This window comes from Rhyacophila brunnea, unplaced genomic scaffold (assembly GCF_057557595.1).
Source record: "Rhyacophila brunnea isolate RB1 unplaced genomic scaffold, BYU_Rbru_1.0 scaffold_21, whole genome shotgun sequence".
NCBI lineage: Eukaryota > Metazoa > Arthropoda > Insecta > Trichoptera > Rhyacophilidae > Rhyacophila > Rhyacophila brunnea.
The window spans coordinates 21,794,792-21,810,990 of NW_028232871.1; the positions used below are offsets into that span (position 1 = coordinate 21,794,792).

Below are 16,199 nucleotides of genomic sequence, written 5' to 3' on the forward strand. Positions count from 1 at the left end.
GTCAAAAAACAACGTCAGGTTATGATTTTTTTATGTATGTGTAGGTAATGATACCAAATACAACCCCTTGCGAAGAGACGTCGCCAACCCCATACCAGGAACTTACATAAAACAACGACTACCGTCCCGTAAAATCACTATATGCCCCGCAAGTTTGCAACCCCCGATAAATATTATAAAATAAATATTTCGCAAACGAACATGAGGTTTCTGAACGTCCCCAAACTACCTGTTTGCCCTTCTCTTGACAGACCAAGCCAAAATTTACCGTTAGATCTCCAAAAATGATTATCTCAATATCAAAAATGTCAAATATCAAAAGTATTAGATCTCCAATAATTTTAAACATTTTCTCTTCGTGACATACAAAATTTCGGGTTTGCTGAAGGGTGTAACTTTACCTAGGTATATCTCTTAACGTGTTCGCTCTCAACCGGAGCATATGAAGCTCCAAAGAGTGGAGTTTACATTGGGTTCTTGCTCTGGATCAAAAATATACCTACATTAAAAAACAACATACATACTTACATGTATTTTTCTCAGCCACGGGATCGAACCCGTGACCTACGGTTTCTAATATGGCCGCTCCAGTATCCAGACCACCGCAGGTGCGTTAAGTGTGAATAATTTACCCCAAGATACAATAATATGAGTCCTGAACAAAAACTAGTCATAAGTTCGAGTGAGGAAGTATTCTACAATACCCCTTAAACTGTTATAGTCAGATAGAAGACATGTGAATAAAAGAATTAAGTTTTTAAACGTGAAGCCGGTAGATATTAGTTTGACGGGTGTGCTTAGAGTAAATTATACGAGTTCGTGTTGCTTAAATATACAGTTTTTGTGCAAAATATAAAGTTAGTAGTAAATATGTTTAGTTAATTTATTGGAAAAATGGTATTGTGTTTAAATGTGTTAGTCTTACTGAGAAGCAAGATGATGGTATAATGTTTCATAAGTAAGTTAATAATATTAATAATTACAGGATAAAAAGAACTTTTTATATACAACGTTTTTAAATTTTCTGTTGAATCATATAAACTTGACTACACTAACTTAAACGATCAAAAAAATTTGTACTTGATAGAAATAATACTGAAATGTCATATTGATTTCCATAGTAACGCACGTATATGTGTCGTTACATTTCGAAGTCAGCCAAGTCCACCTTTAGGTATTTTTGACTTTTTTGTGAATTGCTGAAGAAATACTGCTTTCTAACATTTCTGCATTATCAAAATGTGGAAATTATCAATTTTAAATATTCTATATTCGAAATAATATAAACTTTCACCTTTGTGACTGTGTATTTGAGAAAACAAAAAGATGTTTTTCTCCTATTCACCTATTATGGACTTGGCTGATTTTGAAATCTAGCGACGCATATATTAATAATTTAGTTGCTAGGACCCCAGACTCCTAGAAACTAATAATGGTGTCGAAATAACTTTTCATCCAAAACAGAATTAACTGAAAATGAATTCAATTCTACTTAAAGATGTTTAAAAGTATTAAAAAATGCATTGGCATCGTGTTCTGATATATTCTAAAAGATTCAAATGTCCAGCTAGTCGGGAAGTTAGTTAAAAATCGATTGCAAGATTTGTACCGGACAAAGAACCACCGGACAAATAAGAATACGAGCTAAGAAAAACGTTGTAAAATACTGTGCGTCGTACACAAAGAAAACGGTTTCATATAGCCGGACAATACCCCGCTTCTATGGTATTTTTGCTCTGAGGTCTTAAATGTTCCGCAACATAAAAAAAACGGGAATCACTGTGCTGACGTATCTAATTAAATATTGAGATTTTGTATGTAATGCTGTGTCCAAAAAAACTTCACTGTCTCTAATCCGTCTATTTACAAAAAAATGAAAAGAAACATTGTACCAATTATTATTCTGCATCTGAAAATTGTTCCAATTAATGGAAATAAACAACGTTAAAAACGAACCATACGTAACTTTTTTGTTTTAACCTACTTTTCACCCATTATCAATTCAGTCCATATACCTACCTAATTGAATCGTAACAAAGGTTCTCCAGTGTACGCGATATGAACGAAAACAAAAGTGAATAACCACTATTTAATATTAATATATGCGATGAAGTAATCCGGTGGTCAGTGTATGGAACAAAATAACAGATACAAAGATGGCAATAAACTTGTGAGAGTGGTATTCGGTTCTATTATGGGATAGTATGGAGTATTTTAGTCACCTAGAGTCATAAATCATATTTTGCAATTTTGTCATTTTTGAGTTAGGTATATATACCAAGTGATTCTAAAGGCATTAATAAAGAAATAATTACAAGATAAAAAGAACCTTTTATATACAACGTTTTTAAATTCTGTTGAACCATAATATAAACTTGACTTGACTAGCTTAAACGATCAAAAGGTCCGTGATTTAAGCGACGAAAAGCTATAAGTCCTAGGAGGGGTAAATGTGGAAGTCAGTGACACCTGCGAGATTTTGTTAACCCCAACCCCCTCCCGCCGCCTTAAAAAATAAATTATTATGGATATTTTTTTTCGAAATGGAACCCCCCATACCATTTACTGGTATAAATACGTGGTGTCGGCGTATACTATCGTGGCTCCCGAGATAGGAAAATTTCCGTGTTGTTTTTCAACGTGTGTTTGTTTATTGCTGGAATAAAATTGAGGAGTATATGGGTATGAGGAATGTAGCTAGATAAGTACGAGGTTAGCACCGCAAACACAGTGAGTTATATTTTTTTATTCCGTACCGTCTATAGAGACGATATTCTGACCTGACCACTGCCAGAGCCGAGTTAACTCGTCAAAGCATGTATGTCGCGTCAGGTCAAGGGCGAGTTAACTCATGCATTCCTGTAAACGTCAAAACTTTTGAATAAACAGCTGTTTGTGTATATTTTCTAAGCAATATTTATCATTTTAGTGTGAAAATAAATTTGGTAAATTTTCACAAATATTAATCCCATTTCATATTTTTAAGGGATTTATTTTATTCTAAAAATAGCTGGTCTACAAAGTATCCACCTAGTAAAAATTGGCTGGCAGTGGTAAGGTTAAGCGCATACTTTTTAAAATGACAGAATGTCGTTATTTTCCCCTTTACCCCTCAGGTCTAGAAATAGTGCCATTATAATTGCATGCATATTGCCATTGAATTTACAAAACGTCACAATGCAACTGCAGTGTAGCAGTTTTAAATGGTTAGAGGAATCACACTTGCAGAAACCCGAAGAGCTGGATAACGGGAGGTCGTTCCGAACTGGTGCGTCGCCATCTTCATAATCTCAGTTCTTCGCAAACACCTGCCATGGTCGATAGCGATGATCGAAAAGTCAGCGGCGATGAACGGCGCCTGAATTGCATTAGACATGGGTACCTACCTTGCTCTTCCTTTTCAATGGAAAAATTGATAATTTATAATAATATTATTATCATGCTACTTTTTAAACGTGATATTTTATAGATATCCAGCATTTACTTAGTGATAATACAGCATAATTAAATTTATACAGTTAGCTTATTACTAAATAATAAATGAGCAAAACACGTGCACTAAACATTTTTTGAAACTTGACGATTATCAAGTGATACACTTTACTTAGTTTACGAATGTTAACGTCTTGTCTCTTTTGTTAATTCAAAGTAGGTATTTTATTTAAATACGTTCTGGAAACGTGTATTTTAATTTTAAAAGTATCCTATTGTAAGTTCGTATGTCGAATACTAAGTATCACTGAATATAATTTTAAAAATTAAATATCAATAGGTTAGAAATATGATAACTGCTTGAGGCGCATGACTATTAGCTATCGTTTTCGTTGTAATTAGGTAGGGTGGCTGAATTGTAAACTACAATAGCGTTAATCCGATAGATGCGTGTACTAAAATACATGAATGAAACGTGTGTGCTCAGTTATGTCTGCATTCATCAATTTAAAAATTTACCATTGATATTATACCCATGATGGCCGCGCGGCTTAAGCGCTGGTCTATAGTGTCGTGGGTCCCAGGTTCGAATCCTGAATCGTGCAAGTACACATATTGTTATTCAATTTGTGAATGAGTCAGAGTATTGACCTAATAGGTTGAGCAAGTGGCTGACATCCATTTCTCGTAAAAACAAAATCTGTTAATACAAAAATCCACTCCGTGAAGGCCCATAATATGATCTTATTAGGATCCGACATGTTCGGAAAAAAAATATTGTTGTTTAATTCGATAGCTATTTTGATTATGACCCATAAATGCCATAATATTCTTTTTTTCTAATTAAAACAAATAAAAAATTAACACTATTATCAAGACAACCGAAACAGCTGATCTTATTAGGATCGGACATGGTTTTTTTATACATATTATAGATTGGAGATGCTGCAGTTATAAAATCTTAATTTTAAATATTTTATTGTATTTATGTTATTAGTGTGAATGATATGTATGTGCGTCCAATAGCTTAAATTCAAAGCGATTAATGAATTGTAATTGTAAAAAGTAAACAGTTATACAAAACAATAGTAAAACAAGCATTTTTTGGTATAGTAAACTTTTAACATACTCACCTATTTAAAATTACGATAAAAAGCGTGCGTGATATTGGAAAGATGTCACATAATGTCACACATCATAAAAAAAAACTGTTAAATTACATAGCTAAGTTACACGGTAATCGACATTCCGTTGAAACATTACATATTAAAATACAAACAGCGTAGTTTCACGTTACATTGTCGCGTTATAACAAACTATTATCAATTATTCGATAAAGATTAAAAATCATTTTCTGAGTATTGAACTCAAATCCGAATTTTTGATAGTTTTTCAATTCGCGCATAACAGTGAATAAAATAATATTAATCGATAGAGCTTGATAAAATTGTGACTTTATATTTATAAATAATTTAACGGAAATTTACTCACCCGGAAAGTGAAATAATATATTGTCAAGTTTTTTTTTAATTTTTTCATAGGTTATTGAGACCTAGGAAATTTTAATTATTAATGTCGAATAAAATAAAGACGTTTTATATAATACAGAAAAGTAGATAAAATGATAATGTACTAATTCTAGAACTATTAGCAAATATTTTGAATTTTACATACATCGTACATTAATAAGCCTGAAAAATTTTTATACAATGTATCGTCGATATTTAGATCAAAAGTTCGTAATATTTTCTTTATTTATTTATTATATTATAAATTTTTAAAGTACAAAACGTGATTCACAAAAAAATTAAATATAATATAACGCATCACCGTCTGCTATGTGTGACTTTTGTGACTGTAGGATAACTACCCTCTGGACAAAAGCACCCCGGATATTAACCTCATGTATAAAAAAACGTAAACGATTTAGCCTCATATTGTGTTGTCGGTAGATTAAATTGAATATGTCAAAAATAATTAATACATAAGTGAAAAATAAATTACATCATTTTGGGTAAGTAGCTACTAGTACTTATATAACTTTAAATAATAATATCAAAATAAAGAAATTTTCTGTACAAGTTGGTTATGTGGAATACAGCGGCAAACACATTTTGAAAATAGCCGATATACTGGGTTCTTTGCTAAGTTAACCTAACCTAAACTAGCCCAAACTAACAAATAATCCAGTATATAGGGTATTTTCAAAATGTGTTTGCCACTGTATTCCACATAACCGACTAGAATCAAATTTTCTGTTGAATATCTCAATATTTTTCGTAGGTAGGGAATTTTTCTCCCTCTGTCTATCTCTAAAGTATTATGTTAGTGTAATTTGAAATTTGTATTCATATTTTGTCCGTGTCAAATGATGTTTTATTTTATCAAAGACATTTTAATACATTAATTTTGTTAAATAAATATTAGAGTTTTTATTCGGGAAAATTTTGAAACCATGGATATTGTCCGGGAAGTTATTATAATATACAATCGTTCATCAAACATTGCAGAAGAAAAAACTTGATTAAAAGGGTCTTCATTAATTATATGAATCTGCGAAAATTCTTAAAAAAACCTAAAAAGTTTAGTCAAAAGGGAGTCTTACATTTTTAACACATTACTGAAATATTTATGACAATTCGTGTATGTAGGTACCTACCCAAAGTGTAGATAATAATATCTTTTTTCTTTTAAAAATACTACTGACAGTGACGACCTCTGCAGATAGGCATAGCATGCGTAGCTTTGGGGTGGCACATTCTAAAGATCTACCATCGTAAGTTGGCAGCCGGTCGAATTTGAAACTAAAATTGTCTATCGAGGATAAATTTGTTACAACTGTCATTTAATTTTACAACATGTTTCTCGAATTATGAATTGCATAATATTTGTACAGAAATCTACTACCAATAAAAATTATAAATTACCATTTTTTGTTAGTTATGGTAAAATTCTCAATGTCATACTAGCGCCCTCGCTGAAATGCCAATTTATGATGGTAGATCTATAAGGTGGCGGTAAATTAAGGAAAGGATGTGAATCATCCAATTGTTAGAGAAGAATATATGGAGATGCTATTTTTTGTCTTCGTCTCTAAAGAATGGTCAAGGTTTATGAGTGTATATAACAACATTTTAAATAGAAATCATAATAGAAGAGTAAATTTACATATAAAATATAGTCTGGTTCAAGTTAACATGTTGTCAATGTATGTTACCTGCTGTAGTTTACCTTTCTGTACACGTGCCAGTCAGATAGGGGTTCACGGAGATTTTAAAAATAATTTCAAGGATTCCGCAAACAAAAAAAGGTTGGGAATCACTGTAATCGGGCGGTAAGGAGTAGCCTTGACTTTGAAAAATATAAAACACTAATGACCGTAACACGCTGCATATAATTATTTACCAATTGAACATAAGTATGTACGTAATCCATCTCTCTCGGTGAGTCGTTGTAAGAACCGTTTCGCATTATGATGACCCTGAAACGTTAAGTATTACCATTGTCCAAATAATTAATTTCAGTAAGATGATTTTTGTTGTCATTTAGAGAAGACGGGGCATGTCCGCTATGTTATTACCGTTGTCATACACTGCTCATTGCGGCGCAAAAAAACGCTAAGTGCTTTTAAATTGTTGGTGTGATTCGGCTATATACAAATTGTTTCCTGCTTTAAACGTTTGACCGACGAACGGTGCGGAATAAACGACATATGCCTAATAATGATTGCCTCTTTCACTGGAAAACTCAGTTTTTTATATATGAAAATAGTTGCATACGACCTTAGCATTCATAATACCTACATGATACTGTTATGAATATTGGTAGTTTGCTAGGGCGAGGCGATTTATAACAACAGACCCATTCGCAGGCTCCTGGTTTGATTCCTGATGATGTCATAATAATAATATAATATATTCATGCGATTATCTCAAAGCCTGGGTGTTTGTGATTACTTCACTTCTATTACTATCTACTCTACTGTTTCACTACGCTACTTTTATTGGGCCTCACCATCTGTCGTAGTATTAAAAATAATATAATATACTATGTACTTATATATTATGTATACATATGTGATCATGTCTGATCCTAATACGATTATATGGGAGTTATGGGACTCTACAGAGTGGAGGTTTGTATTAAAAGATTTTTATGGATTTGGAGATGGTGAATGTACCCAGATGTCAGTAGCACCGGTTAGATTTTGTCACCCCCCATTATACGGCTGTAAAATAACAATATATTATATTATGTTTTTTTTTCGAAATGCACTCCTGCATACAATTTTTCTGTTTACGCGGCTACAATATTAATTACTAATAAAATGTAATATTATATTCCCACGATGGCCGAGTGGTTTATGCGTTGGTTTATAATGTCATTAATCCCAGGTTTGAATTCTGGGCCTGGCAAATATTCATATTTTTTTTCAATTTGTGTTTGGAGTCAGAGTATGGACCTAATAGGTTGAGCAAGTTACTAACATCCATTTCTTGTAAAAACATAAAACTGTTACACTCTGTGGAGGCCCATATGATCATATTAAAATCGGATATAATCAAGAGGAGAAGAATTGTTATATGATTTTTCATAATGAGTATTTTTATATATAATATTTTTGTCATATAACAATTCTTCTCCTCTTGATTATATCCGATTTTGTTAAAATGTTTTTGTTTTTTTTTTGTTAAAATTGATTGAGATTTGTTAAAAAACAAACATTATGATTCAAAGCCTTAAGATCGCAACACCTGCGATTTTCATCCCAGGTGTTATTATTTTTATTCGATTTCGCATTCATCTTCTTCCTAACTCTATGTAGGTCTGGGCTTTATGCAGAATCTGCCTCTAGCGAAGTCTGTCCAAAGCCACCTCCCTCTAGTTTTTCTCCCCCAAGATATTTACACTCTACTTGATAATAAGCCTCCGCCTATATTCTCATAATCTCGTCCTACAGAATATAACATAAAAAAGTATTTTTTTGCTTCTTATTGTATGGACCACCACAGATTCATATTCAGATATACTGTAATATGCTCTAAACTTCAATTATTAAATATTGTAAATTAACCTAATAGTTTTATATGACATTCATTTTATTAAAACAAAACCAATTTAATATTCATTCTCCGTTACAAATTAAAAATAATCGTATGTCGGTAAGTAATAGCTGTCATTACTTTATTTTATTTATTCTTTAATAAATCTCAGAAATCCAATAAAATTCCGCGAATCAATTATTGTCATAATCATCTTTTTAATTTAAGTAAACTAACTACCTATCTATTTCGCTCCACAGAGTTCATGTTGGCGATCCTTGCTAATAATATTCGAATACGTGATAGCCATAAAATTCATCTTTGAAATGTTTTACCGTGAGAAGTTCGCCCTTTCGATCAGTTGAGTATTATGATTCGAATTTGGAAGCAATGGTATTATTGTCTTTGACCGATACCGAATACGTATTGTACAAACAATAATATTATAATTTTGTGAACATATTATTATTGTATTATATTGAGCGTTTATGGATTTAATTTAAATATGGAACAGTTTTATAATATATAATAAAGGTATACTTGATCATCTTTTGTAAACTAATTTAAAAACGTGTATTAGATAAACATTATTTACATAACCTTTTTATAATTATTTCAATAACACGTATAATATAATATACCTATATCATAATTTATGTGCCATAAGTGGTTTATGAATTATATTCGATATAGTATTATAGAAATAAACCTTTTCCTAAAAGTTGAACATTTTTATCAATCGTTTCATTTGACACAATACACTTTCTAGTCATCGCGATATAATCGTACCTGTTATTAGTGACATCAATGCATATTATGATAAAAGTTCTAGTTTTATTTTCGATGTCTATTTTTTTGTTATCTTGAACCTTAGACAAAATGTAATTTTAGAACTATTGTAGTCCTATATCACAGTTAAATAAATACATTTGTAAATTCATTCTCTGATTCAGCAAACCTATTCAGTTTATATCTAGGGCACGAACTCAATGATGTAAAGGAATAACTAACATTCGATAATTGGGGTGCTGAATATTAAACGAATATAAGTGCGCTATTGACCAAATTCATTAAATCAACTTCTAAGTTATATAATATACAATATTCTGTAAATGAGGCAATGTTTGAAATGCTAATGTATTATGCTTTCAAGAAAAAATATTGACGTATTTTTTATGTCCATTTACACTTACTGTATCAGGTCAAACCATTCTAATTGGATACTTTGCTATAAAAATAATAACAACATTTTATGCACTAGGTCTATGGATATAATCTAACGTTAGGACGCAAAATGATTATAATTACCTATAAATTAATTTAAATTCTACATAGTGTTGTTGGTGGGCGCGCGGCTTAAGCATCGGCCTACAGAGTCGTAGGTCCTGGGATTCCTGGGTCCTGGGATTCCTGGGTCCAAATCCTTGGTCTGGCAAATACACATATTGTTTTTCAATTTGTGTATGAGTCAGAGTATGGACCTAATAGGTTGAGCAAGTGGCCGACATCCATTTCTCGTAAAAATAAAATCTGTTAATACAAACATCCACTCCGTGGAGGCCCATATAATCTTATTAGGATTGGACATGGTCGGGAAAAAAAAAATTGTTGTTTAATTCGATAGCTATTTTGATTATGACCCATAAATGCCATAATACTCTTTTTTCCAATAATTTAAACAAATAAAAAAGTAACACTATTATCAAGACAACCGAAACAGCTATCGACTTAAGAAAACATCATGTAGAATTTAATATAATTTATACTATCATTTTATAAAATGGAATTCAACCAAGCAAATGCTGTCTCAATTAATTAAAAATGTTAGGATGCTTGTATCCTTTCATTGAAAGTAGTTACATGTCCAAAACCTGTTTTTACACTTAATATGTATGGTGGTGATGTGAAAACTGATATGACTACTATTTACATATTTATCATGTCACCTGTCTACCTTTCATTCTCCACCAATAATAATCCACCAAATACCTTAATTATTTAGAGCAACTATTTCGTAAATATTTCACTATAATAATGTTAACAACAATTTTACTAATGGTTTTATAAATGCGTTTAAAAATTAATAAATCTAAAATATCTTAACACCACTGCACATGGATGTACTGAAATATGACTATATTCTAAAACATTAGAGCGAAAGGTTTAAAAGAATACTATTTTATGTAATAAAAATACTTTATGCAGTCATCAAATGTTTAAAATAAATATAAAGGATAATAAGGCTTCAAAATTATATAAATAGATTATCTACAACGTTTAAGGAATGTCCTGGCTTATACTCTGAAAATACCATAAAATCTCCATTTTGATTTTAAGGTCGAAAATTGTATAATTCTTAGAAATTGATCAGTAATAATACACTTCCTGATTTTTATTGCCGTTTCAAGAAGCGCATTTTCAAAAATATCACAGTGGTAATCGTACCAAAAACATATTAAAATTTCTGTCGGCATTTCGGAACAAGCGTACGGATCATCTCATTTAGATGGTGAGGGAGAGCGGGAGATCTAATAAATCCCGCCCCCTTTTCAGTCATTTCCATTTGCAAGTGCGCACGACTTCATATTTTCACCGCACGTGATCACTCTCCTTTATGGGATGGGATTTGCAACAATTCGTTTTATTAACATTACAATTTTTACAATGCAGAGTGCAATTTACCCCAACGCCCAACCGGAGGACGTGATTATTGGAAATAGATCCTTCTAGAGCAGGGTTGGCGAACCTTTTTACGTACGCGTGCCAAAATTTCCCAAATATTATTTTTCGGCTGTCTGGCGTGCCGAGCGGTTTTTCATGGGGGAAAATAGTTTTTAAGAATACTACTAAAAATGATGATGTTCTAGATACCACTCATAGAACATAGCACAACTATAGCTTTATCACTTTTTTCAATTACTTACGTCATTCATTTCAGCCCACCAATTTCGACACTGTCTATCAGAATAATTACTACTACTAGCTCGATCATATTTTTATTTCTTATTTGGTGAAGTCATTTTTTGAGGATAGAAATGAAACTTTTTGTTAATGTATTAATTATTCTGGCTCTTTACGCATAAATCGACAACAGAATTGCTCCGATCAGATCAGGCATTCTCTCGCTACAGTGATCTCAAGCATTGTAAATCGATCAAAATTAATGGTTCGCGGCGTGGCATCCCCCGCCGCCTGATAAGGTTAGTGCGATAATATTATATATGACGAATAAAGCCTAAGGACCGACCTATGCAATTATATATTTACATTAAACATAATGCTTATTCTTGAAAAGTATTTGCCTGCTATTTTTTATGTAATGCGATCTGTTCTAGAGTCTTTATTACGACAACATCTTTTTGGCTACGTGTTAAAACTGTGAACCAACATGCTCCGCCCATTTTTAATCGCACTTCCATTATAAACTAACAAGCTCCTCCCATTTAGTAGACAACAGCGCCTAGAAGTGTAGCCAAGAAGATGTTGTCGTACAATATGATCAATTATTATGGATTGCATATCTCATTGAAATATTACAATTAAAATGTATATTAAAAAATTAAATTATCATTTTTTCAACTAGGGGTGGTTTTCCGTGAGACGTTTACTTAATCTTAAAAGGATGTGTATTTTTCACAATCTAAGGGCCTTTGCTCATGGAGAAACTAAAATCCGACAAACTGGTTGCTGATGGAACTCATAAACTGGCCAATTACTGATGCTTCGCACACGGCGCTACTGAAACCGAATCGTATAACCTCAAACTGTCAAACCCAATGTCTTTCCTACTTCATTCTAAGTTTTTCCGTAATATATTTACGGGAATATTCTGGCAGCCTGTAATTATAAAGGCAAGAGTATTTCTCAACATCTGTCACATATTCTAAATTAAAAATCGGTTCGCCTATCTTTAACTTTTGACGTCTTGGCTTATTATTGCTGCTTATTCAGTTCAGTTTAGAGCTACCAATTTTGGTAAGAAAATATGATTTGTCATCGAATATACTGATATTGGTACCACTGTTGTATGGGTGACTGGAAACTAAGATACTGCAATATTAGAGAGAAAACCATATTTAAAAAAGGCCGGGATCTATATTTTAAGCTATGTAAGCTCACTGCTCATTAAAATTTGTAGCCTTGTAGACAATAGGTTATTTTTACTTCACTATTTTTGAGTTCCATCTCTAAGAAGAAGGTATTTTTCAATATCTTTGAATTCAATAGATAAATTCAAACGCAAGTTTGTTCAAAACGTTTAACTCTCGTGAAAAGTAGTGATTTTAGATATGTCTCTCATTTCCTTTCGCACAAAAATGCAATGTACACCACTGCAGTGCATGCTTACGTATTACATGGGTTGATCCGAGGATGTTACTGTTCGAATATTGGGTCGTCACAGACGCTACAGCCGTTCGCACAATCAGTCTTTGAATCGGATCCGGCGCATCCTTAGCGATTTATTATTGTAAAATAATGGTGTGCCGGATCACGCTTTTCGATTTGAATACGTATTTATTGGTTGTATTCACACAGTTCTACTTTACAATATTATACCTACGTTATCTAAGTCATTAGTCGTCTAGTTTTAATATTACAGACCCAACTAAAACATCATAATATATTTATACATGTCGTCACCTCAATACTACAACTAGATAACTTTGATTTGGTCATTGTTGGGACAATGAAATGTAAACTTGATTATCATAAATCTAGGCTAAAATTATTATTTAAAATAAAAATGGAAAATTGAACCTGTCTAATTCGAGGGCTTAGTGTGAAACAACACTATCTACAAAAGTGCAATTTTACAGGAGAGCCAAAAATCGTTATTTTAGATTCTTGTAACTCAACAAGGGAAATGTTTATTTAAAACCTAATGTTAATATTTTATAATTTATTGTGTATGCTTATGATGATGTTAAAATTTTTAGGGATAGTTTTTAAAAAATATGAAAACAAGGGTAACTTATGTAGTTAGCGTTAAACTTTACTGACGATTTAATAAGAAATTAGAAAAGATTGACAAAACGTTGTTTGACTATCATGTAGCCGTGAATGTAAATTTTTTTGTAGTTAACGTTGTCTGACTTTAAGCACTCGAATTGTGAACAATTAAATGATGTTCAATTATATGAAACAATATTATAGAATATAGATATATTATTTTATTTATTTAATGCATTTATGGTTTGAAAGTTATCCAATATTTTCAAACACAATATGAATACAGTTCCCATCAACTTCTGACTTATCTAGTTGTATCATTTTGCAGAGAAGGGCATATAGAATCTTATTCAGTGGCTAACTCAAAAACAGTGAAAATCAAGTTATCTAGTTGTAGTATTGAGGTGACGATGATAATATATATTCTTTTTTAACACTACAACAGGCCGTAAGGCTCAATGACAGTATAGTAGATAAACAGCTATGCACCTAAGTAGTAGAAGTGAAACACTCAAACACCCAGGCTTTGAGAAAATCACATGTTATGTAAATATAGTGTAACCTCACCGAAAATCGAACCCAGAGCCCCTCTATGAAAGGCCAGCGTGTTACGCACTGACCTACGATGGCCAAATTGCTTGCAAATGAATGAATTTATTTATAATATTATATTTATCGAAACCAATTTTAATGAAAACTATATTTTCTTCTACAAATTACAGTTTCTAATTTTGTATATATCCCACGGTGGCCGAGTGATTACGCGTTTGGCTTATAGTATCGTGGGTCCCGGGTTCGACTTCCGGGTTCGGCAAAAATTCATTTTTAATATATGTTTGGACCTTAATTACCTATGTACCTACATAATAGGTACAGCTAGTGGCTAACATCCATTTCTCATAAAATCGAAAATCTATTGATACAACCTCCACTATAATATAATTTGCTATGCGTTGGCGCATTGAGAGATGTCAAAGAATAGAAAACTTCAACCATACCCAATGCGGTCAACAGCGCATGACGTTGCTCTCACAACTTGACTGTATCGTCCAGAGTGTAGTAAAATGTCGTTCATCATCTACTCGCATAGAGATGCCTAAACTCTTGTTATCCCAATTACTAGCACCAAAGATGAACATAATTAAGGCTAAAAGCTAGGTACACCCCCAAGGAACCGGCTCAAATAAAACAAAAGAACACATGTTATTCTGAATTGTTAGATAAATTAATTCACACAACGAGGAGAATTTGCATGCTTACCCACCATTCGTGTAATTCGTTAATTGTAATTCATTCATGCAGTAAAAACATCCAGAGCCCGGTAAAATACTCATCTAATAAAACCAAATTCGCTTTTAAAGAAGTGAGATTTGTATTTAAAAAATGCATGTTTTTATATGTAAAGCTCTACAATAATTGTTAGTCGACGATTATATTCACAATTTACATTAATGACAAAGCATGTTTAAACACGATTAGATGAAATACAATTTATTTTAAATCCGAAGAAACACTTGAATAGACATACAATAAAAACGATTTTGTGATTATTTTGATCCCTACCTTTTTTGCTTGTGATAATTGCAAACCCTGTAAAGATCTAAATCAATTATTATCGCATGAATTAAACCACCATTAAAATATTTTCATAGAATAAAGTACAGCCTAAGATCATTTCAATTAATTTTTAAACATAGCTCGCGTCCTTTCAACCATGTAGCTTTTTTTCAATGATAGTAATTAAGGTAAGTATTTAGAATCATCTTTAAAGATGATAATGACGAATGACTCAATCCAAACTAGGGTTAGTGAATCGGAATCAAAAGAATCCGTTCTCGTTGATTGGTCTCGTAAAAATCATCACTAATTAAAACGAGGCAGCCTGATTGGGTAATGTTATCACAGCATGAAGGAAATTGATGATTTTTTTCCAATGACGCAATAATGAGTAGCAATAATAATAATAATTTTGATTCGTTATTAAATTATATTGATCCGAATGACTGATTGCGATCACTGACCATTGAACAGAAATATCTCTTTCTGGGGTTAATGAAATGATTTTTCATTATCATGACATTGAACTTGGAGATGTGCTCTATGACTATTAGACGTTCTGAATATGAATAAATTAAAAATCTAATGTATATAATTCAATTCCATGTATTTTATTTCTAAATTCAAATTCCATCAAGTACCTTCGGTCGATAGTATTAATATTATGAATAAATTCACTTGAAAGTAAAATATATGAGATTGTAAATAAATTTATACAAATTTAACATTCTGTAAATGAGGTATCCATTTATAATAATCCTTAATAACTATTTCATGAAAAAATATTGATATATGTTTAGGTTTAACTACACCGGACACGAAACCACCCCCAAACGAATCGGAACTATATTGCAACAATTGTCACAGTGAATTTAATCAAGATAATAATAATAATAATGAATTTTATATGCTAGCTCCTGTTTCAAGTATAAATTTATTTATTTATTTATAAAAAGAGTATTACGGCATTACAACTATTGGCCAATGCGCCATAATACTTAATAAATACAAATGTATAAAAATATCTTAATTACAAATAACAATAAAAAGACAGCATATGTAAATATAAATGAAATATGATAATTTATACAATTATAAATTTAGCCTATTTAATACGTCCACAAACATTATATAGTTAATAAAAAACAAATCAACCTTTATGGTGCCATCAAATAAGCTAATTGCACGATACACAGCATCATGAAACATAACATCTGT

General features: G+C 31.8%; 1 protein-coding gene across 1 annotated transcript in view; it reads left to right on the plus strand.

Annotated features, from left to right (window-relative positions):
- The first annotated feature begins 578 nt into the window (after window positions 1–578).
- Window positions 579–16,199, plus strand: part of LOC147070835 (uncharacterized) — a 74,081-nt gene continuing 58,460 nt past the window's right edge. The window contains exon 1 of the mRNA XM_085949253.1: window positions 579–608. Coding sequence (XP_085805379.1) covers window positions 579–608 — 30 coding nt within the window. The remainder of the gene's footprint in view (window positions 609–16,199) is intronic.